Source organism: Melanotaenia boesemani, chromosome 13 (assembly GCF_017639745.1).
Source record: "Melanotaenia boesemani isolate fMelBoe1 chromosome 13, fMelBoe1.pri, whole genome shotgun sequence".
Lineage (NCBI taxonomy): Eukaryota > Metazoa > Chordata > Actinopteri > Atheriniformes > Melanotaeniidae > Melanotaenia > Melanotaenia boesemani.
The window spans coordinates 4,543,024-4,568,107 of NC_055694.1; the positions used below are offsets into that span (position 1 = coordinate 4,543,024).

Consider the following 25,084-nt stretch of genomic DNA (forward strand, 5'->3'; position numbering starts at 1 on the left):
AGGAATGTTTCCAACATCTTGTTGGATCTATGCCAAACAAAAGGAAGTCATAGCAGGGTGGACCTAATAAAGTGGCCAGTGAGTGTAAATGTTAAATACTCTTTGCTTGTCTATGGTAAAAATAGATGGTTTTGTTTGCTCTCCATGGTGCTGAAAAGGGGTTTGACTTTTATTCAAAATGACAAACTAAAAAGGTCTTTTTCCCAGTTAAAAAAATCCACTAAAATGTTACAGTTTTTACTGCTTTACAGTGTTTCATGGCCTCAGTGACCAACAGCTCTTTTTAAATATTAAACACTTTAATCATATTTACTGATTCAACGTCAATTTCTTCACTCTGCACCCATGAGGGGAGAAACTGGGGTAGTGTAGGTCATATGTTGTAAGAAATACTGGCTGCAATGATGAGCAGCTGTAAACATTTATTAAAACATTTAATGGTACAGAAAGAACAGTATCACATCTATTTCAAATAAATATTATTGAAAGCCACAAACAATATCCAATAAATATTACTAAATAAATAGTATTCAAATAAAAATAAATCTTGGTACAGACGTCGAAGTTCCAGAATTTAGATGGTAAGACTTCATCTTCACTTTGGATCTACAATAAAAGAAGACACAGACTTAGAAAATTGGGATTTCATGGCACAAAACATCAGCTTACATACAAAAAACAAAACAAAACAAAAAAACAAACAAACAAAAACAAACAAACAAACAAAAAAAGCAATCAGAATGAAGATACAAAAGTGACATTGATCCATCAAAGAACAGCTTTGGTCATGTGACTGATTAAAGCGGAGCTGCTTTGACTTACTGTATCTGCCGATGGTGTTGCAGCCCAGAGAGCTCATCGAGCCTATTCTGTCCATCCGTCGCCCAAAGCAGCCAGAAGATCTCCTGGATGAATCATTGCGAAGGCTCTTCAGATTCTTGGCTGAAAGAAGCTCCCTAATCTCCGCTTCATCTGGTCCGATTTGTGGTTGCTGCTCATCTGCAGCATCATCTGTGCTGAGGTTGGAAGGACTGTCTCTCTCTGCAGGGGCTCTCTGGTCCACTGCAGCCTGCTCAGAAACGGACTCCTCGAGTTTATGAAGGAGCACCTGCAACATCCACACCAGCTTGAGATTAACACTTCAATATTACACTGATTATGCACATTAGCAGAATTTCTTTTTTTCCTTGTAATGCCTTGTATGTAGAAAGAAGCACTCATAGTCTATTCTTACTACATGTAACATCAGAGTCCTAGATCTCCATGTAGAAAGTTGCTTTTTGATTATTATCATTATTTTTTATTTCATACAAGTTCTAACTGTGAGTCTAACATCTCTCTGGACTGATGCTGCAGCTCACATGAACAGTTTTTATCAGAATCCATCAACAACAGGGATTTGGAACTTAATTTTCAAAACTCATGTTTCCGTATTCAGAGACTCACCTTGAAAATGTCCATGTCTATGTCACTCAATCCATTCCCAATGGGATATGTGTTGGATAGATGAAGGCTTAAAAAGAGTAGGAGACCACATAGAGGAATGGAAGAAAGATGCATGTCCCTCTGAGAGCTGCTGTTGGTTGTATATCAGTGACTGAATGGATGGATGCCTCTTTGTTTCTTTGCCCAGTGGCAGTTTGGATGCTGGAGCCCGCAGCAGGACCCTCTGTTCTTTTATACTCAAGCCTGACACACGTAGGAATGCCAGGAATTTGACATCAGGCATTAGGCATTCCTAACACCTGATTCTGATAACAGGAGCTGTCGGAAACTGCTCCTTATAAAGTATTGTATCTTAGATATGGAGCACTCGTATGACATAGCTGCTTCCATATGCTACTTTGTTTCAGAAAAATGTCCGCCCCCCCACACAGGACGCTTTGTCACTGAGCTACGGGAAGTAGTAAACTAGCATGACAGCACGAGTGTTGCTAAATTGAGGGGTCTACGTGATATCAGTAGAGCAACCTTCTGACTACTGGTTGTAGAGACCCGTCTGGATCTTGAAGAAGCAAAACTCAGAGCAGCACTCAAAACTTCCGCTGTTAGGGTGTTGCTCTGTAGCTGACTGTGATTTCTGTCCTTTTCTTAGAAGCAAAAGCATCAAAAAGACCAAAAGCCTCACATAATAGTAGTTACGATTTAAGTTATTAAAACATGAACTGATATTTCAACATTAAAAATGGATTAAATGACTGTGATGTGAAACATATTTGATTTTGGGTTACATCATCCAGGATTTTGCTGGGTTAAAGCAAAATCTCAGATGATCTTTAAATTCCAAGATGAATTTTTATATCTCAAAATAAAAGATATGTGTAGGAAAATGAGATCATCTGGTCACCCTAACACATGCTCACCATACTGGTGCTGACAAGGACCTGCAGCACGTAACAGCAGTCATGTCTTCTGTAAACATACTGTAGAAGACGTGTGTGGGCTAGCTTAGTCTGGAACAGTGTGTTTCTCTAAACTTGTGATGTTAACTTAGAAAATCCCTGTTGTATCAAAAGATTTGATCACATATCAAATCCCAATATTCTTCCTGCTAACACACGGTTGGATAGCTGTTTTCTGACCCCTGGTTGTGCATATAACTCTAATGATGCACAGAAACCTGCAATAAGTTCTGAAACTGTCTTCATTTGTGTTTTGTTTGAGATTTTCTAAGGCTAACGTTTAGAACTGCTTCTCTTTTTTGTCCCCTCTATTTATTAAAAAAAAGAGTACACAGTAAAAACATAAATGTACACGTTACTACGTGCTGTTTCACATGGTTATTTGGTCAAACAAAAAACTAATTGCAGCCAAACAAATAAAAGCAAAATGGAAAACATTTCACAAGTTTTGTTTTATAGAAATTTCCACTACTGTGCTGTATTGTGATGCTTCATTCAGTTACTAAGTCAGAATTTCGAACTTTCAACGGGGAAAAATCAGAGAGAACAAACTGGATATAAAAAAGTGGATAAAGTACTTGTTCGTTATTAGTTAAATAATTAAATTAAATGATTTACACCTATGAAAAAGAGAGTAGACGGTTGATGAGTGCTAAGGTTTTATGGTTTCAGGCTATAATAAAAATTAGTTTGTCCTCACCAGGTCTGAAAATGAGGTAAATCTGCCCCAAGACGATCAACAACGTGACAAATCATGCTTTGTCATTATTCATTGCGCAAACATCATTCAGTCTTCTACTATTTGTGCTAATATGCTAACTAGGCTGGTGTTTAGCCCAAATAGCTGAAATAAACATAAACATACAATAATAGAATAATGTGGAGATACAAAAGGCACCCATAACAACTGTACAACCAAAAGAAAATACACAACCACTAAACTAGAGAAACTTGACCTACTCTGTAAGAAAGCAGACAATCATCGGGAGTGCCTGTAAGAAGACAAAGTGAGAAAAACATGAATAACAACACAAATAACAGCAGCACCAGAAATTACCCCCGACCCCCCCACCCACAAGGATCAGAAGCAGAGGTCTTGCTGTCTTCCTCTTGCCTTTCCATCATCTCCAACCAGTCTGCCCATTCTCCTCTGACCTCTGACACCAACCAGACATTCTGGTCCAGAAACTGCTGCTCGCTGGATATTTCCTCTTCTTCAGACCATTCTCTGGAAACCCTAGAGATGGTCGTGTGTGATAATCCCAGTAGATCAGCAGTTTCTGAAATACTCCGACCAGTCTGTTTGTCATTCCAATCCCATTTCTTCTTTATTCTGGTGCTCATTTTGAACTTGACATGTTTAAATGAGCACGGCCAAGTCGTCTTCACAACAATGTCATCCCAGGACACTTTTTAGACAAATGAAATGATTAAACGGTAGCCTAGCCAAGGAAAACTAACAGATCTCATCGAGCTGAAAAATGCATTGAGTTGCTGCCATGTGATTGGCTGATTGGATATTTGTGATATTTGTGATTTGTGATGATTATTGATAGCAAGCTTACTACTAAGTAATCTGTTAGCAAGCAGATTTTGACTCCATAAATGACATAATGTGTCTACATTTCCTTAAAAATAATAATAAAAATAATTTTGATTTGCTTTTAAAAAATTTCTCCTCCGAAGTGGATGATGTTTCTTTTCTTTTTTTTTTTTTTTTTAATTTCCAGCTGGAAATCCATGTTTCTGTCTTTGTAACAATCCTGGAACGCAGCAGATTCCTGACCTGAAACTTTACTTTTCTTGCAATCACATGTTGGAAATGGAATATTTAAGCTGAACCTTTTAACACTTCAAAGCATCATGAGGATTTAAAAATGGTGAGTGCATGTATAAAACATTTCCTAGACCCCATTAAAATGTGGTGAATTGTGTGTCTAAACATGTCATTGAGCAATCGAAACCAGTATGCATCACAAGACCCAGTGGGGTACACATGGGGGTGCTGCTGCCAGTTACACTAAATATAAAAAATAAAGGTCACTGAATTAAACTCACATCAAGCTTACAAATATCATAAAACATCATAACGTAAAAATATTAATACACTAAAGTTAGCATAAAATTTTAATAAGCTGTAATGGGAAGGGACCGGAGCATCTTTTTGAGGCTACTTCATGAGGACCGCCTTTGTTTAGGCTGGTCTGCTCCATTCTCTCCCACTCTGAGCTTGCTTAATTACATAAACAGCGCCTGGCATGCGACGGTCGGGTCACAGCTGTAGCTCATCACTCACCACCTCCATAAATACCTGGTCGCTGCCTCCAAATGCCACCAGAGAGATTCTGGACCAAACCATGCCAAGCTTACCAATCCTGGATCCCAAGCCATGCCCTGAATTTAAAAGAGATAGCTGCACCTTTCACTCACTCTTTCAAATTGAATTCACTTAGAAACAGATTCATCTTCTGTTTCTGAGTTTCCTTTTGGGTTTCCCATGTGACAAGTCAACTGGAAGTATGTTGGAATGAAAGCAGCTAGAAGCCTGACATGGCAAGCAAGTTAGTTTCACTTTATTGGGCCCTCTGACTCATCCCCTTACATATAACTTCACATATTGGTGTACATCTTAATACTATATCAAGCTCATAGCATACAAAGCTCCAGGTTTCTCTGATTGTAAATGCAATGCTCCAACTTAGCTCATCCTCCTTTAGTCTCCCAGCAGATATGTGTTATCTCTGTTTGATTTTAAAGCATCCACACCTCCACACAGTCCCTTTCTCTGTTTAATGAGAAGATCTTTTAATTTTCCTTTCATTCCACTGGCATTTTTATCCAGGTAAACAACTGGAATACTTCTTCCACCACTGAGTTAAACGATGCCTGATGTTTTAATATTCCAGTAACACAACAGCAAGTTGTTGTAAGTGGTCTGAGCAAAGTTGCAAAGTGCTCTGATTTTATTACCAAAATGCATTTTTTATCAGTCAGGAAATACATGGAAAATCTTGTGTGGAAAAGCAGAAAGTTATAGAGATGCATTTTTTTATTTTTCCATTTTGCAATTGATTAATATTCATGTTCATCAATGTTGAATGTATGAATTGACAAGTAGTGGAAAATAAAACGAAGCAAAAAAAGCAAAAAGTAAATGTGCTCAATTCTGTTCCTATTCAAAAGAAAACGGAATCTTCTACTTAATAATAATAATAATAATAATAATAATAATATTTTATAATGTACAGTATAATACCTTTCTAGAACTTGTAATTTCCCTTAAGGGATTAATTAAGTATTTTTCTATTTGATTTAATTCATTTCTGAAGGCAAAAGTCAGTAAGTGGTTACCTGCATGTTGTGACATTATTATGATTTTTTTTTGTCTGCTGCAGTCTAACTGATTAACTGATTAACATTCATACACTGAATACATCCATGTCCAGTCAGAAACATGCTGATGGTGGATGTTTATAGTTTTAATGCTTCCATGTCAGTCATGATGTGTGACTGACTGCCGGAAGGCCCTGACTTCGCTTTGCCACCATTGGCTCGTTATTTCGCGCCTCGGGAACTTGTTGGGGGGTCTTGTGTTCTGGCATCTGCTGCAGCTGTGGCCCAGCGGTGCTGTGAATCTGTATGTGATCAATCCCCTACAAAAATATCAACAACTCTGCGTTCAGACAGATCACAGATCTGAAACATAAAGGAGCGCGTGAGCTCTATTTATCACTCTATTATTCCCTCTGAAAATGTAAAGATGCTTTTAGGTGCATTATCACAGAAACCAAAGAACTGCTGGACACGGATATTATGCAAAATAAATGTTTTACTACAGCACAGTCTTTAAACAAAGAAAATTCCACTTTATCAGACATAAATATAAATAATAAAGACATACAGATAAATAATAAATAAGCTTTTAATAATTTATTGTTTAATAGCTGACGTATGAAAAAAAGGGATGGGGGTTTGTCTTTCAGAGTCAGTCACAGCTCCGGAGTTGATCACAATATGCATAATGAGTCATCTGCACCTGAGGAGAGAACAAAACAAAAACAAAAGGTTACTAAACACAACCTGCTTATCTTTTTTTCTTTTCTTTTTTAAAACAAAGACGAATTCAGTTGGTGATGCGTTTACTGCCAGTAGTTTTCTTAAAAAGTCTGAGGAAACAGTAAAAGAGGCGCGCCAGCAGACGTGTCGTTGCTCAATCATCTTCTTTTTATTTGGGTAAATCGTCATTATCTTATGTTATAGGGTATATAATCAGATATAAAACATAAATCTGTCAATAGCTCATTTAATGTTTTGAATTGTGAGAATCTCTTTTTTTTACATATGCCTTCGGTTCTGATTTTGTTTGCTGATGTTTTGTTGTGATGTCTGTCCTATGTGTGTGTTTTAGCTGCGAAATCAATTTCCCTTTGGGGACAATAAAGAAATTGATTGAATTCTAATCATTTAAAAAGTTTTTTTATTTATTAAAAAACACAACAACAAAAAACAAGTTCCCTCTGCGATTAAAACAGTTTTTGTTTAATTTTGTAATAAACTTGTGTAGAGTAAGATCCATTCAAAATTAAATGAAATTATTACAATTATAGGCTATAGTACTCATTACCTAACTCCGTGTCTGTATGAGATTGTACTAATTATGCCATTATATAAGGGTTTCCTGTATCTAAAGACAAATAAAACAAACAAACAAACAAACAAAATCAATAAACTCTGAGCCAGAAAATTTAATCTCCTACCTCAGCATCCCAATCCACTGAAGGAGCCGATCCTCTCTAAACGGACCCCGAAGCAGCTCCTCAGTCCACCCTTCTTGTACCGGCTCCACGAGCGCTTGGAGGTCCTGGTTAAGTCTTTGAAGAGACGCGCGAGCGCGTTTCCTTTAGCTGTCAGCGCGGAGTTGATGAGGTCGGAGGAGGAATTCCACGTCTGCTGCAGCTCCGGAGCTCCGAACACAGACTTGTCTGTGTTGACATCTTCCCCCTCCGTCTCCATCTTCTCCTCTGAGGAGAAGAGGGGCGCAGTGCTGATGTCGTCTTCTAAAAGCTGCTGCAAGCTCTGAGTTAAAACAAAGGGAAACATTAACCTCGGCTGACTTTTAGTGGCACAGCGCATGCAGGCCATTACTGAAGCATAATAAACAGACTTTAATTTAACTTCATGTCATCATGTTACTGTCCTGAATACATCAGTGGTCTGATGTTAACACCGGTGAGAAGGACAGGTAAACTTACCTGGAGGTCAGAAATGGGTTTGGCTCTCACAACATTAAGCAGCAGAAGAGACAAACAGCAAACTGAGATATTTAGATACATTCTCCCTTTTGCAGTTTGGACTGTTTTTTTTCTTCTGTGAGCGCCAATTGGTTACTGCTCCTGCTCCTTTCTGGCTCTCCAGCGGTGCAGGTGCCGCCTTTTATACGCGACCTGATTCCGTCACCAGGCCTGGGAAAATTAATGAGGCGTGACTAATGCTCCTGCAAGTGGGAGTAGAGCCTAACCCGACTATCTGAGGTGTTCAACCTCCTCTGAAGCTGCCACAATATGACTGAAGACTCTGGGAGTCAAGCCTCTGAGGGTCAGAGCTGCACATCAGCTGCTGCTCCTCTGCTAGGCTGACGTTGCTCTGAAAAGTGGGATAACATTGAGAAACAATATATGTTTTCATTTGCATTTGTTTTTTTAATAGCTGTAATAGTGTGACAAGTTGAAATATGCCCTCCTACTACAGAGGTGAGATGCTGTCTATTTGTGTTTGGGAAAGATGTAAAAATGATTCATTAATTACTTATGGTGAAAACTGAGTTTAAAATGTGTGAAACACTTAAACCAGGAAAATGTATGTCCCTAGTAAGATGCAACAATAGCTCTGAACACATTACAATACAATATGGTGGGTGTGTTAGGATAAGTGGGAAGTAAATTGGAACAGATCTGATTAGTGGAGTGTCCTTCAAGAACTCCCAATCCAAGAACTGGAAGATTATAAGGCAACTCCCACTGTCCTTCATGAGTTGTTTCTGTTGTTGATCCATTACTGATGAATGCAGTTTACTGGAACTAACTTTCGGAGTAAGTATCCAGCACTACCCTGTAGGTCCATCCCTGTTTTTAGAAAATGAACAAAAATTTTCTACAAAAGAAAACAACTTCTTGAGGAGCAATACACTATAATACAGTAAATATAATTAATATGTAATGGAATGTAAAACAATAACACACAAAAATAAATATAAAATCCTTTGGCTTTCTATTATTTACTTTCAATGGTCCATTTACACAATTCTCTGAAAAAGTAATGCAGATTACTTTCTCTGAAAGTTGGTTCCACTTAACTGGATTTATCTGTAATGGAAAAAATTCATTAGAAACAGCTGATGAAGGCAAGAACTCAATAAGTTCTCCAGTCATGAATGAATTAACCTATTTATTTGGCAGGGACATGCACAGCAATACATTTACCTCAAAGAGAAACATGGTGCCAGGCTTTGGCAAAGCTGCAAATTTCCACCTGCAGTCCCTGGAAAGGAAAAAAGGAAATCTGTCAGAAGAGCGTTCCACAGACTTGTGCTTCTGTAAGAGAAGGAAAACTGACCAAATGAGGTTTTAAGTCTGGGAACACCACATTCCTCTCTTGCCGCTGATTGCGTCCTCCTAGACATTTAATCTGAAAAAAGGAATACAAATTTTCTTAAAGGAGGAGCAACAGGTTAGGAAGAATTTTAAATACAAGACAAATGTTGGAATATTTTTTCACATTTTCAAATCTCAGAATTTTGTGTTTTTATGATGGTACAGTCGATGCTCTGGGTCATGGATTTTGAATGCTTTCTTGTATAAAGATTTTTTTTTACATTAGAACATCTTGTTTTGTATAAAAAATGTGGAACATAGTGTTAAGGCACATAATAGATGCATCACATGTAAAAAAAATGTGTAATATATTTAAAACTGCATTTATTCAACAGTCATTATCTTCCATAATCTGGATTGGGAGACCTTGAAGGACACACCACTAGTCAGGCCGGTTCCAGTCACTTCTTATTTATCCCGTCCTAGACTAACCTGTTCTTTGGCCTCAACAAAACAGAGCTCATGGTTGTGGCCCCCAAGGGTATGAAATGACCTTACAGCGTGAATTGTAACCTCAGTTTCCTGATCTTAGCTTATGCTGCCATGTAATTGGCTGATTAGATAGATAGATAGATAGATAGATAGATAGATAGATAGATAGATAGATAGATAGATAGATAGATAGATAGATAGATAGATAAACTTAAGATGCCTTTTTGTTACAATTAGTCCCCCCCCCCCCCAAAAAAAAGAAAGAAAAAGCAAACATACAAACACACAAAAAAAGGCTGTTATCTCGAGATAGTGAGTTTGTTTCCTTAATATATCGAGAGATAACAAGGACCATTTTCTCATAATAATGGGATAATTTATCTAATTTGTTTTCTCAATATAACAAGATGATTAAGTTGGGCTGAAAAGTGAGTGTGTGACACCTGATTTCAGTGATCAAAACAGACCCCATGACACAGTGGTGTAGATGTGTAATTATGTGAATGAGTAACATTCAGACACGTCGCATGTCAGCCTTTGTCAGACTTGATAGCAGTAAAATCGGTCGTATTAATCAGTGATGGACGTTGCTCGATCTGATGTCAGCTTGCATCCGTTGCTGTACTGAAGCAACCCAGTACAGAACAACCCTGTGCAAACAGACAACCCTGCAGAGCTCCTTCTGAGACAGACTGCTGCATCCAAAGTGTGAAGGAGCTCTTGGATGAGGTCCGTGATTCTCCGAGTAGACCACAAACACACTCAATAAAATCCAATATAATTTATTACTGTACATACTTAACACACCTTATTTTTATAATTCTTATTTAATAACAAGTAGGTTTCTGGGGGGAACCTGTGTGGAGTTTGCATGTTTGTCCTGTGTACGCATTAGTTCTCTTCCAGCTTCTTCCCACAGTCCAAAGACTGCAAGTCTGGTTGAATGTGTGGACCAGGAGCAACTCGAGCAACCCCCCCCCCCGAAACTCTAAATTTGAATAATGTTAAAAAGCCTGGATGCTCTAAGCTTCTGTACTATAAGACCAATACAAGGCCAATGTTGCCTTGGCATCCATATCCATGATGTTGGGATGCAGCTGTAACTAAAACTGTGCATACACCTGCAAAGATGGGGTTTGATAAATGTGCATCTGATTGGAGTGTGTGTGTGTGTGTGTGTTTGTGTGTGTGTGCGTGTTTGTGTGGGTGTGTGTGTGTGTGTGTGTGTTCTATGGCTTTCTTTTGTGGATATGAATTAACCTAGCTAAAAATCCTAACTTTTATTGTCATAATACTTGGTTTAAGCATACATTTATTTAAAGCTAAGGCCGAAGTAACCCTTCAGAGAATGAACTCAGTCAAGGTATTGTTCTCTGAAGTGACAGAAACATGGTTACATGTTCACTCATGCCTTGTTTTTTCCCTCCAACTCACTACTCTCCAGACAGGTACAATGATGAGTGATTATCCCTGGACCCCACGAAGCTGAGCGCACCATGTGGAGGTGGATGGCAGCTAATTGACATTTCACCTTCTTCTCAGCTGGAGGGCTATTGTAGGAAATTGGCTCAGGCCTCAGAGCAGCAGTTAACATTCCACGTGTTATTTTATGGAAAGAATTTGCTCTCTGCTAATTTGATCTGTTGGTCCAATCCCACGGATGTGAAACTAATGGCAGATGTGATACTTTCAGCAGACTCTGGCACTAACAGCTGCATCACGACACCCCGTGGGCCTTCCTCAAAACTTTGCCAAAAGACAGTCTTGCTTCTTCTTAGTTCATTGCTAAGGTTAACTTTATATTACTGGATGCTGGCATAAACATGCTGATGTTATTTGATCCAAATGAAATGGAAAAACTTTGGTAAAACAGTAATAACATAAGAAATCAGCTAGATGTTCAGCATAAAGCATATTTCCTTTCAGGCTTACTGAGAGTCATAAGCCATGTATTCCTTTATCAACTTCCATCCCAGTTACACTGTAATAAACACTTCTATACTGAATTCAATCAGTCTACCTTTATTGATAGGCTATGCACTGCATGCTTTTTGCTGTAATTGAGCTTTTACTTAAAACAAACCCTACTCATGATCCACAACTGTTAGTTAGACTTACTGTTTATGCAATTTCCTATTTATTTAAAAAATCATGGAAAAAAATGTTTAACCCATTAAGCCCCGACCCATGAAAAAATAATAAGAAAAGTCAAATTTTTTAAATATGAGGCCTTTATTCGGCCCATTAACAAAATATAATAAAAAATTAATATTTTTTTTTTTGGGGGGGGGGGTATCTACCACTTATTACCAGGTGATATATTAAAAATATTATAATGTGGTTTTCTGCTTCTGGGTATCTATTAGGGGACAGAAGACAAGTATTGATTGTGTTCAACAGGATTTTAAGTAAAGTTTATACCATAAATTGAAGCAAAATGTCTCAGAAACTGTATGAAAGATGTCATGTCGGGCTATTATGGGTTAAACTTAACAACTTGCTCATTTGCTCGGAAATAATCAGTTTGAAGAGTGTCAGTCAGGGTTCAGAGCACATAGTAATCTGAATGGTATTAATTTGGCTTCCAGTACAGTCAGGAAGCATGGGGTTATTTTTTAACCAGGATTTGTCCTTTGATTAGCATATAAAACAGGTTTCTAGAACCGCCTACTTCCACCCACGCATTGCTAAAATTAGGGACATCCTGCTTCAGAATGATGCAGAAACACTAGTCTGTGCTTTTGTTACTTCCAGATCTGACCACTGTAATTCCTTATTATTGGGCTGTCCCAAATATGGCCTGAAAATGTTCCAGCTGATCCAAAATGCTGCAGTGAGGGTTCTGATGATAAGAGATCATATTTCTTCAGTTTTAGCAACTCTTCATTGGCTCCCCGTTAAATCTAGGATAGAATTTGAAATTCTTCTCCTCACAAATAAAAATGTTCCCAACAGAACATTTCACTACAGACTGCAGGTTTATTTGTGGTTCCCAAAGTTTTTAAGAGTCAAATGGGAAGCAGAGCCCTGGCTATCAGGCCCCTCTCTTATGGAACCAGCTACCAGTTTAGGTTCAGGAGGCAGACACCCTTTTCACCATTAAGATCAGGCTTAAAACCTTTCTTTTTGATAAATCTCACAATTAGGGGTTATTAGCCCATTTTTTCCTTTTCACCGTCTATGCATGCTCAGGATGGGGGTTTGAATCAGTGTCAACATGCAATCCATATGTTTCCTTAACTAGGCTACTATTTTTTATGAATTGGTTTGTATGAAAACTGATGAGGGCTGCACGGCGGTGTGGTGGTTAACACCGCAGCCTCACAGCAAGAAGGTCGCTGGTTAATAGACAGCATGGTGTTCACTAAAAACTATTTTCATTGTGAATTAACATTTTAGATCAACCAAACTGAAGAGAATTTAAATCAGACTGCATTGATTTAGTTTCTATCTAACTGATTTAAACTGAACTTTAATTTTTTTTGTAAAGTGACATGGAATAAAGTGAAAAATTTAACTGAATCTGTTCAGTTTATCTGATTTCTTCTTATATTAAATTAATGTTCTTCTCTCCACTTGTTGCTTTTCTTGATAGCCCCGGGTATAGTTGTTGGTATTCTTAAGTATTTGTGGTGTACCAGTAGGTGTATTTGCTGGTGCCTGAATGGATTTAGATTTTAGCCTACTCACTTAGACCCAGCACATCCAGACCATCAGCATGAAAGATCTCTCTCTCATCCTCTTCCCTACAGTCACAGCTCTTTGTTTGCTTCTGGGTTTATTTTACACTTCACCAAATCTTTATCACATTAACAGAACACCACATTTTCACTACAGATATTGCTGACTCTTGATGCCACATACTTTTACACATAGTTTATATTTTTATAAAATAAATATAATCTTTTATAGGCTTTTCCCATCTTTTTCCTTATGTATCATGGCCTACTAATCTGGGTTGCGACACTTCCCAGATGAGGAGTAAAAACTAAAATATCTGTACACAGTAATGTTAGAATGTCAAAATAGGGTTATGCTAAATGCTGGGTCTGGTATTTTTTGGTAACAACAATTTATATGACTAAGAAGACACACATAGGAGTCACAGACTGCAATTCAAAACCTCACATTTTACAGTAGTCTGGCATTTTAGTTTTACTGGCATCAAACTGGCCTGTGATCTTCTCCCTCCACAGCTAGCCAACCTTATAACAGAAAGATAACTACAACTTGGTTGCAAAGTGTAAGGCCTCTAATCTTTTCTTTTACACACTTCATTTCTATCAACCAGTTAACAATTGAACAGGATCTGACTTTTATTTACAGGTGCAAGTTTTGGCTGCTAATTTTGGAAAGGTTATCAATGATTATCCATTAACACAAACAAGGAAAAACAGTTCCAGAGGAGAGTCAGTGAGGGGGGGGGAGTCAATCCATTAAGAAAAATGTTTTTACTATGTTTTACCTGGAGTAAAACGTGTATGTGTTCTTTGTAAACTGATGTTCTATTTTATTTGTTTCAATAAAATAGTACCTAAATTCTAAAATGGGCTTCACAATTAGGTTTTCATTACTCACAGACATAAAAAGCCATGGCAAAGAAAGTTTGGCCCAGTTGTGGGCAGTAAGTGAACCATAACTGAGCCTAAATTAGTCACAAATATGTGACCTACCTGGGAAGTCTGGGATGTGTTTATATAAACGACACCCTCGCTTCCTTACAAGCTCAGGTGCTCTACGAGAAGCCTCGGAAGCTCAGGGTTCTACACTGTAACAGGGGCTTTATTTGATGCATTTGGCCACAATTATCCACTCTGAATAACATAGCAAAGCCCCTGCGCTGTATCGCTGTGAGGTGGATCAGTCAGTCATCCATGTTGTTACTTTTAAAAAGATATCCATAGCCAGTCTTTGTAATGATCCAGCTGATGAGGTTCAGGCCTGCTGAACAGCAACAGGGACAGTGTTTGCTGTGTAAATGTGATGATGGTGACTTGTGTAATTGCTTCGGCCTCTGGGCTTTTCTTGAAGTGTGGACAAAGGCTATTTGTGTCCCGTTGATCTTGTCAATGTATGGTCTTCTTCGATCTCTCTCTGTGCCCTGCTCATGTACTAAGTCATGTACCCACTCATTTATTCTGCTTACATTTGGTTTAGGGGCAGGTTGCTGGGAACCCTTGTGATGAGCTGTCTGACCTTTGAACCTTGGATAGGTTGGTACTACCCATCAGCAGCAGATTAATTTGTACTGCTGGACATTCATAAAGTTTAATTTGGTTCTTTAGCCAGGTAGTGCGTATCATGTCTGGATGTCGTGCAACTAAACTGTTCAAACTTAAAACTGTTCCCTAGCAGTCTGCCACTGGTTCTTGCTCTGGAAGATAGCAATGGTTAGCTCTCAGTCACATTAACCATGGAGCATTGGTGTCATGATGGCTCTTTTACCTTTATGCTCTTGAATTGTTCAATCTCAGCTTTTGAGTACATCCATAGATCCATCCCAGGTCTGAAGGGATATACAAAACAATATTTCCAAGCTCCATGGAATGACTCTGATGTGACTGAACTTAATCTTTTCAGAAAGTACTTATTTAAACTTGGCCAATGGCCACACAGGCTCCAAGTATCCACTTTATTCACTTCAGTTCAACTTTGGTACAGTTTCAGTTCATAGTGTAATTCTTACACAATGTCCCTTTAATGTCTTAAAGGGACATTGTGTAAGAATTACTTCCATCTACTAGTATCACATTCTAACGTTTAACGCATTCTAGCATCTCACTTTTTAAACACATATTGCAACAATGGTCTCAAAAGCCTTGACAACACAGATGAAAGCATATCATCTGATAGTTCATGGAGTGTTCACTCAGTTGAAGAGGATCGTGATTTCTTAAATACTGCAAACTGCATCCAGTTAAACTGTCAGATATGGTTCCTCTGTGTTTAGAAGGAAGAATGGTTCTCACAGGGGGATGGCACCGGTTTTTGGTCACGGCTTATAAAGCCTTCTCACTGGTTTTTAGTCCAGCTGTATGGCAGCTGAAAGCTGGCGTTTACCATGACTATGAAAGTGACTGAAACCACGTAAATATACACTTTTGTATGAACAAGGCTTGTGTATTTTTGCAGGATCTACTGTTATGTTGCCCATGGTAACGAGCAACACTGTCCAACACAACCGAATGGAAAAAGTTAGCTATAGGCTATGTCCACATGGCACCGAAGCCGGTTCAGGTGTGAAAACGGTGGCAGAAACTAGTGCTGTAGTACATACTACAGGCTGTGGGAGGTGCTAAAGAGTAACACTCCAAAGCTAGAGCAAAACAACGCATTATAAGAGCCCTCCCACCACAGTCTGTGGAAAGAACACATCTATTGTCCAGTCTTCTTTACTTGCCTTTGCAACCAGAGGTGCTGCCCAATTTCAAACGATGGCTCATGCTGCCCCCTATCCTGTTGAAAGATGACAGAAAATCTTGTCACCAGTAGGAAAGGGTTGAAAAAGCTTCGGTGTCACGATTGCTGTGTGCACACAAACTTGTGTGCCTTTGGTTATATAAAAGTATCTATTGATCCATTTTGGAACACTTAGAGTTTATACACCAGGGAAATGCATGGGTAACAGCAATCACTGTTAACTGTTTGAAAGAAAAGGAGAATAACTCACTGCTCCAGCAGCTGCTTAAGCGCAGACAGCTGATTATTCCTACAGCATTGTTGGGAGATAACCTAATCTGTCGAGGGGAAGAAGTGCTGGAAAGCTGTTGACAGGATAGCTCAGATGAGCATCCATGACCGACTGATTGCTCCCCTGTCCCATCCTTTATAAGGTACTTGATGCCATGCTCATTGATGATACCATAGAGTCCTCAACAAGAGTTTAATGGTGTCTAAAATGTTTCATAACCATGAGAGTTATTCCTGTTTATGATGCTGTCAGTAGCATGTAAGCAATGTGTCACAGCGAGTTTGTGTCAAGTAATAAAGTGATTTATACAAATTCACTGCCATATATACAATCTGACATTTAAGATAGCTTTGTGCTGATCCTAAAGATCCTTTTAGAAATAAAAGCAGGCAATAACTGCCGTGGTTCAAAAAACAAAACAAAACAAAACAAAACAAAACAAACAAACAAACAAACAAACAAAAATAAACACACACACACACGTACCAAATGGTTAGGATTTCTATAACCTCATAGGACTGTGTGTCACCCTCTTGATGTATATATCATTTCATGTTATATATCTATGTAAATAATAATGGATTTGGGTATGCAATAACTTCACTTTATTATAATAACATGCTGGAATAACTTAATGTCCACATTTATGTTATTTTGGGCAAAGCATGAGTTCAATATCACATAGAATGTTCCCAGAGATGAATATAATTAGGAGATTGCCACAATCACATCATTTTCTATTAAGTTCATAAAGCCCATTCAGACAGTTTTAGACCATAGAAAATCTGCTGGGTCAGATGTAATAGATCTTTACTTTTTAAATACACAGCTGATTTTGTAGCAGAACCTCACAGTGGGAAAAAAATCCCACTGTATATGAAACAGCTAATTTTTTTTCTTTGTTAACAATGGCTGACCCAGCGAGTTTAACTAAATACCGACCAGGAGGTCAACCTATCAGTGCTGACCAAAATTTTTGAAGCCCTTGTGATTTATCAAAATATCAATCAGGCTCATAATAAAGAAATAAATAAATAATTTTAAGCTGAAATAATATAATATAATATAATATAATATAATATAATATAATATAATATAATATAATATAATATAATATAATATAATATAATATAATATATACATATATATATATATATATATATATATATATATATATATATATATATATATATATATATACATATATATATAGATAGATAGATAGATAGATAGATAGATAGATAGATAGTACCATTGCAGCTACAATGAAGGTGGTAAATTATAAAATTGTTACCCTTGAATACAACTTTGTGCATCACTTTTTATTGACACTTTTGACCATGAATTTTTAAAACCCATATGGACTTGTAACAAGGCTTTTTGTCCGGTCTGCACCTTTTATATGAAATTTGTTGCAGAAAAAAAATGGATATTTAGTGAGCTGGTTTTATTCAGTGCTTTAAAATCCAAACTTTGAATTCTTGACGTTGAAACCACTAAATGCCCTTGTTTTCTGTCTGTTTGTAAATGTATTTTTTGTCTTTTATTTGTGCTTTAACTGTGTAGTCTTGTAACTGTTGTATTTTATGCTACTAATCTTAGCAAGGACTTCCTTGGAAAAGGGGTTCTTAATTTCAATGGGATTCTGCTGGTTAAATAAAAGTTCATTTAAAACAAAAAGATTAAAATCCATACATCCACCCATATATCCATCCACCCATATATCCATCCATCCATCATCCATCCATCCATCCATCCATCCATCCATCCATCCATCCATCCATCCATCCATCCATCCATCCATCCGTCAATTTTCTGCCATGTATCCAAGGTCAGGTTGTCGAGTCAACCGGTTTTTGAGAAAGACCCTGATACCCCTCTCCCCAGAGACACTCTACAGCTCCTCCTGCAGGGATTTTAAGGTGTTCCCCAGCCACAACTGACACATCTTGATATGGAGAACCCGCAGCTCCACACCAAGATGCATGAGTTTCTCACCAGATTTCACAGGCTGAGCCTGGAACCTGGTTACCCTCCAAGGAAGCTTGTTTCAGTCACTTGCATCCACAATCTCAGTCTTTAGGTCACTACTGAAATCTCATGACCAAAGGTGAGGGTTGGAATATAGATATACTAGTAATCTAAAGCTTTACATATTAGCTCAGCTCTCTCTTCACTACAGTCTCGTTCCATCCTACCAACCCACGCAAACAAGATCCTGAGATACTAGAACCTTCCGCTTGAGGTTAAGACTCATTCCCAACTCTGAGGGAACGCTCCATGTTCGGTTGAGAACAATGGCCTCTGACTTAGAGAGACTGATTTTCATCCCGACCACTTTACATTCACCTGCAGACTTTCCCAGTACATGTTAAAGATCTGAGGAGGCCTAACAGAACCACATCATCTACAAAAAGCAGTTGAGCAACAAAGTAGAGATGAGACTTGCAGGAATACTCTTAATTTAGTTGAAATTAGCAAGAGAGCAAAAATACAAGATGTGAGAATTTAACATTTTATTTAGAGAAATTAGTGCCAGTGGCACCAGAGGAAAATGTAAAGTCATTCTTTAAAAACTGTGCAGATCTGTGCAAACATTCATAGTAATCCATCCAGTATTTACTAATTAAATGACCATTATTATTTTTTTTATTTGTTCTTACATTTTAGCTTTAACTAGTCCACATTTGACTGAGCCTCACTGCTATGCTGTTTGACTAAAGCTTGTTAGAAATACTCAGTGAGAAGCGAGAACTTTGTTCTTGTTCTCAAGGCAAGAACAAGAAAAAAAGTTTGTAACAGTCTTTAGAGAACAGACACAGGTCTGCATGTCTCTCATTTCAGAGTTTCTCACATCAGCTAAACAAGCTCCACTGTTGAGATGATGAGGTGCTTAGACTCTAATTAAGGCCTCTAATGGAGGGGAAGGGGTTTGAAGTGGACGGTGGATCATTTATCTGAGTGACAGTTATGAGGTTTAAATGTCAGCTTATCTAAGCAGCTGTTTCAGCTGCTTGTAAAATGTTTCTGAAGCTGGATCAGAAATGACAAATTATTACATGTAATTGGGCTGTTCCATCCACACATTCATATCTAATCAGATAATATTATGTACCACTCTTAAAAATCTCTTTAAATGTTGTTTTTCTCTTGATTTCATTTTTACGAGTTCATGAGAATAATTGTAATTATGCAACCCACCAAAGTTGTCAGCTAAAGACCAGTGTAATGCAGCTTTCTCCATGTAACAGATATTAAGGAAAAAGTAGTTGTGAAGCAATTTATGTGCAAAAGTTCTGCTAAAATAGGAAACTAACATTACCTGTACATTGGGGGTAAGTAACTCACTTTAGGGGTCTGACATCTAGAAGCGTAATGGAAACTACTTTGGAGATTTGGCTTGAATGATCTGCAGTATCTACCCATCCTAAATTCACCTTGTATTCCTGTTTATTGCAATGCAGGGTTGTAGAGGACTGGAGCCTATCCCAGCAGCCTATCAGAAACACCAATTGACCAAACATGCATGTTTTTGGACAATAGGAGGAAGGAGAGAACCCACACAATGTCAGCACTCATTGTTATAAATACTGCACCTCTAAATCACAAATGTCAGTTTGGCTTTTTTGTGTGTTTGTTCTGTTTTGTTTAATAAATTAAAGAAAAAATAGAGCTGAGCTGTAATTCTTGTCACCTTTTTAAGTTAAAAGTCGACTAATCTACAGGGAAGAACAGAACTGAACAATGATGTCATGGAGCCTTTGAATGGACTCGAAACTTTGTTTGCTTTGAGTGTCAGGTGGAGTGCTGGGTGGGCTGTGGGATCTGCTTTTGGGCCATGCTTCTGCTGCTCAAGCCATCCTCTCTTCACCTGCCTGGCATCTAATAATCAGGAACTGGGTTATCAGGCCGGAGGTTGCAGCAGTTCCCTGACAGATCATCGTTATGGTGAATGTTTGCCTAGGTTACATGTCAGCTGTTCAGATAACTTTTGAAACTAGATCTCCTTTTGTCTCACTCAGTTGCTTGAACTGTTGTCCTCCTGGAGTTTTATTCCCCTGTCATCTCTGGAGACCTCAGGCTGGACTCCAGCTCATATTTTGTTGACAACAACCTTTCAACTCCTCTGGTTTTACAGTTTACTTCAGTATGTTCAGAAGAGTCATGCTCTAAATGCTTAATAATCATTTCAGTTCACATGGGGGGATTCTAGGAATCCATCAGGAGTGTGTACTTCCAGAGTTTTCTATTACTTACAGTCACGTGAAAAAGAAAACACACATCTTTAAATTCTAAGGCCTTACATATCAGGACATGATAAAACAATAAAAATAAATAAATAAATTTTAAGTCTTAAAATGAGGTAGATGCAACCTCAAATGAACAACACATGGTAAAAAAACTGTGGTAAGTTATGGTAAAAAACTGTGTAAAAAGCTGAAACTGAGTAGGAAAAGTGCTCAAGTGGGATCAAGAGGGTAAGTAGCATCCAGGTGCTGCTAATTGATTGACTTGATTACCTCATAGCAAGTGTGGGTATGTCAGAAAAGTTTGTTGCTCTGCAGCACTTAGACATGTGTTAACACAAGGAGGAAAGACATCAGCAGATTTCTTAGAAATCAACTGTTGCTGCTCATCACTCTAGGAAGGGTTATAAAGTCATTTCCAAACTGCTTGGAGCTCATTATATTATGGAAAATATTCAAGACAGCTGATAATCCAGTTAAAACTGTGGGTGTGTCTGGATAGTGAGTGTAGTTAGACATTCAATGGATTTATATATATGATTTTTTGTCTTTTAAACAACACTAGGTGGGGTCAGATGGCTGGGGTGAATAAACAAAACTGGCCAAGAACACTTCCATCCTCTGTACAAATGCAAGAACAACAATGGAAGCTTAAACTGGGATCTTAAACTCTGGTTTCGAAGGTCACTGTAGGTCCTGCACGTTTTAGATGTTTCCTTTCTCCAACACACCTGATTCAAATGAAATTGAGCCAACAGCTTGTTGTTAAATTCTGCACAATTACCCATTATTATTATTTTATTATTATTATTTATTTCAATGAAGTGTGTTGAAGCATGCAAACATCTGAAAACCTGCAGGACAGTGATCTTTAAGGACCGGATGTTGAGAACTCTGACTTAAAAGCCTGTAAAAATATACCTTTCCCTTTATTGCTGAAGGACAAAAGCAACAAAGAAGCACATATTTTAAGTACTACATTGGACTGGACTCCAATTATTACACAGACACATTAAACTTGGTGAAAGTACTTAAAAAAAAAACACTGAAAAGCTTGTAAGCATTTTATTTTTATTAAATACAAATTTTCAGTTCATCTCAAATCAAGCAAAACCTCCCAGGCTCCGATTTTCAACACATTTAACTATAGAAATAATTATTTGAACTTTTAATATTTATTATTAATGACTTATAAACATCTTTCCAGCTTTGTGTGATGTACAACCTCTGCTCCTTTTCATGTGCCCGTTGAGGGAATTTGGGGCAGGAAGACCTTTCGTTGAAGGTTAAAGATGCTGAGGTGGCATCTTTTGTGCCGCCTCAGCATCTTGAGCAAAAGGTTGCCTTTCCTAGAAAAAGAAAATAAATGCTGTTACCTTACATGTACACTACCAGGTGAAAATCTTGTTCTGTGTGTTTGTTTTCAAATTTCTACAAGTAAAATGGGAAAAGAAAATAAAAACAAACAAAACAATACTACTGGATTCGTACTGTCATCTGTGTCAGGTTCCATGCAAGAACCATTACAAGATAAACACTTTATGACATCTGGAAAAAAAGAAAATAAAAAAGGACACAACTACAGAGTGACTGGGGGAGGTGGTCACTGGACACCTGCTTTACCACCTGAGCCGCTGCCACCCCCGATTTAAATTTAAAACTTTGTCATAAAAACATCCTACAGCTTCTGTAAAAAAACAAATATACAACAAACAAAGATTCCCTTTATTAACAAAGAAGATAAATAAAGAGAAACCCAAACAACAACATAAGTAACATGTATATATTTAAAAACGGCAGCTCCTGGTGATTAAACCTGCAGGACAACACAGTAACTTTATAATAATCATGTGTGTTAGTAAATGAGTGTGTGTAACTGCAACCAAGGATCAGAAGCATCCAGAGAGGGCCCCTAGGACCGGACGACCTGCAGCCACATCATTGTATGGATTCTAGGCAGTCCACTGGACAACCAGAAGACATGAGAGGAAGGCCTAGCCAGAGCCCTCTTTGACGTGGAGCACAGGAACCAAAGCACTGGTGACATCGGTCCCCCGTCTGAGTCTGAGAACTACCTACCCCTACAGCAAAGGTAATATGTAATCTGTCCCATTTAAATCAATCTGATCAGAGATTCCAGCGGACGTGTTTACCTGGACCCTGGATAAAGTGAGCCGATCAGTTGTAGTTTTTTCTTGTTGGACAGATTTAATATGACTGTCACGTTTTTGACATGCAAAATGCCTTCTAGGTAGAAGTTTTTTTCTTTTTAATTTTAAACCTTTTTACCATCAAAATGCTCAATAATCCTTCATTCTTTCAGTTTCCAACAAAACGTTGTATCCACCACAACCTCATTCTGCTTTGCTGCTTCCATTTTTCAAGTCTTACCTGAAACCTTTTACATCATCATGTAACCCCCCCCCCCAACCTGGTTCAAGCATGCACAGAGGCAACACACACCACAAAACGATCAGAATGAGTGTATACATGGCTATTTTTTCCTGTTGATCCAAATGTGAAAAGGTTTAAACCAATCCTCTGGATTGGAATGAAATTTATATCAGATTGAGGTCGGTCGGATCAGCTGACATGTTTACATGACGCATTTTTATTCTGACTGGATGTTCGATCGGATTAAAGTGCTCCATGTAAACATAGCTAGTGCTGCTAATGGTGTGTTCGATTTGACTCAGAGTTCAGAAGTTGGATCTGGGATGTCACATCCCAGCTAAGAAACACAGTGTTCTTGTTGATATAGTCAGAAAATTGGCATAAAAAATATACATGCTGGCAGGAAACTCTTTGTTTTGCTCGCGCTGTCTCTTTACAGAAGATTATTGAACCAGTATGTGGAATCGATCACAGAAGAATTTGAAAGACGTTGAACAGAAAGGATGAGTTCACATAAGAAAAACTGTGAATGTGTTTTACTACACGAAAAAGAGAGTGGTTGTTCTGAAGTAGTTTCTCACATGTGCAACTTGTTTTTGTTAAGTGTAGATAAAATTTATACAGGTATAAACCTTTGATTTGCGGGGCAGCCATTTTTACTGGGTTGGTGAGTTTGCCCCGACTTTCCGAGTCGGATATCTGACTTCAAGGAGTGTTGCTGTTTTTCTGACTGGGAACATGGAAAATCCAACTTCCGAGTACAGCTACAAGCACCTTAAACTTTACAAATATTGTAGAAAACAAATCCCTCTCCCAAGACAAGATGAATGATGTGGGGCTGTAAATTCAGCACTTGTTTTCTGTGGGTTCATTTGAGTCTCATGACGGATCATGATGACACTGCCAAAGCTTGACAGAGAGAAGTGCCCCTGAAATGATAAACACAGTGTTGTTTAAGCAGTCTGTGACACTGTGGTTACCAAGGCCACAGGAATGAAAACATGAAGATAAAATTGGAGCTAATAACCTGGCTAAAACCAGCAACATAAAGATAAACAAATCTACAGAGTAGGGAAGGTCAACAAAGTATGACATGCAGATAAACCATACACACCTGAATCCACCTTTAATGGCTAAGGGCTGGGATGTACTTGTTGTGTACTTGTGTATATTTACTGCAAATGACGGAAGCACAGCACAGCCAAAACACTTAATACTGGAGGTCACCACAAGGGGGAGTATGCAGCACATCGGTCACATTGTATTTCCTCGGCATCAACACCCAAAACGCTTCCAATCTGTTGCAAACAGTTAAGGCATGAGTGCTTGTATCTATGCACTTGGAGAAGAAAATTCTTCCAGGTGCTGGTAGTTAGGGACAAGTTAAGATAAATGGTCTACAAAACTATCCGCCATTGTGTTTACATATGACCTGCCATGTTCATGCTCTTGTTCGCATGAGCACCTCTGTACATGTGTACTGTACTTTGATAGTGATGGTGCTGAAGATGATGATGAAATTAGAGTGACGTTGATGACGGCGAGGATTTATTTTATTCAATTAAGTTCAATAATAAATTAATTCATTCCTTGTACTTGTCATTGTTTAGTTTTTAGGTCTCTGGTTTTTCATTGCAATAGCCTTTCCTTTGTTGTGTGGGTGGGTTGGGCTGATTTGTTGACATAGCAACCTTTTTGTTCTGTTTTGTTTTTGTACAGAACTTAGAGAGGCACAATATATATATATATATATATATATATATACATATATAGAATTTTCCCTCCATTTTTTTCTTGGATCAGGCTTTAAAAAGTTTTGTTTTGTGAAACACTTTGAGTTGTCCTGTACATGAAATAGAGAAAAATAAAATGAAAATGCTTTACTGGCCTGCAAACATTTGAACAAAATCATATTGCACATTCATGTTGTAGATTTGTATAACATGATGTTGTCAAAACATAAAATAAAATAAAAATAATCCAGGAGGAAATCAGAGGTAATGAATCCTCTGTTGTTTTGGCAGCTCCTCTACTTGTCCAGGATCTTTTTGTCAGATATACTTCACAGACTCCAGTCAGAACAGACCCTTTAATATTACTCTTCTCCACCTTGCTGATGGCTGAGGCTGTACACCATTTTAACTTCCATGACAACAGTCCTCATGTCTATTCCTGTCCCAACTCAAACCCAGATTCCCATGCCATTATAACAAGCACTCCCTTCCTGCCAGCTGTGGAAAGACTAACATAAGCATGTTGTAAATACCT

The 25,084-nt window shown here is 38.1% G+C and overlaps 2 protein-coding genes across 2 annotated transcripts; both read right to left on the reverse strand.

Annotated features, from left to right (window-relative positions):
• Window positions 1-546: 546 nt before the first annotated feature.
• nppb (natriuretic peptide B) lies at window positions 547-1,572 on the reverse strand. The gene is made up of 3 exons (XM_042004287.1): window positions 1,447-1,572; window positions 823-1,108; window positions 547-606 (listed from the first exon to the last, which is right to left on the reverse strand). Exons 1-3 carry the CDS (start codon window positions 1,558-1,560, stop codon window positions 596-598), a joined length of 411 nt encoding a protein of 136 aa, XP_041860221.1. The 5' UTR covers window positions 1,561-1,572; the 3' UTR covers window positions 547-595.
• Window positions 1,573-5,887: 4,315 nt separating this feature from the next.
• Window positions 5,888-7,885, reverse strand: nppal (natriuretic peptide A-like). The gene is made up of 3 exons (XM_042004214.1): window positions 7,655-7,885; window positions 7,160-7,478; window positions 5,888-6,438 (listed from the first exon to the last, which is right to left on the reverse strand). The coding sequence occupies exons 1-2, from the start codon at window positions 7,733-7,735 to the stop codon at window positions 7,161-7,163; spliced, it is 399 nt and encodes a 132-aa protein (XP_041860148.1). The 5' UTR covers window positions 7,736-7,885; the 3' UTR covers window positions 5,888-6,438; window position 7,160.
• Between the last annotated feature and the right edge of the window lie 17,199 nt (window positions 7,886-25,084).

Coding starts and splice junctions, on each gene's coding strand:
- nppb (XM_042004287.1), bottom strand. CDS start 1,560: ATGCATCTTTCTTCCATTCCTCTATGTGGTCTCCTACTCTTTTTAAGC. Junction 1,109..1,446: donor TAGACATGGACATTTTCAAG/GTGAGTCTCTGA, acceptor TGGATGTTGCAG/GTGCTCCTTCATAAACTCGA.
- nppal (XM_042004214.1), bottom strand. CDS start 7,735: ATGTATCTAAATATCTCAGTTTGCTGTTTGTCTCTTCTGCTGCTTAAT. Junction 7,479..7,654: donor AACCCATTTCTGACCTCCAG/GTAAGTTTACCT, acceptor GTTTTAACTCAG/AGCTTGCAGCAGCTTTTAGA.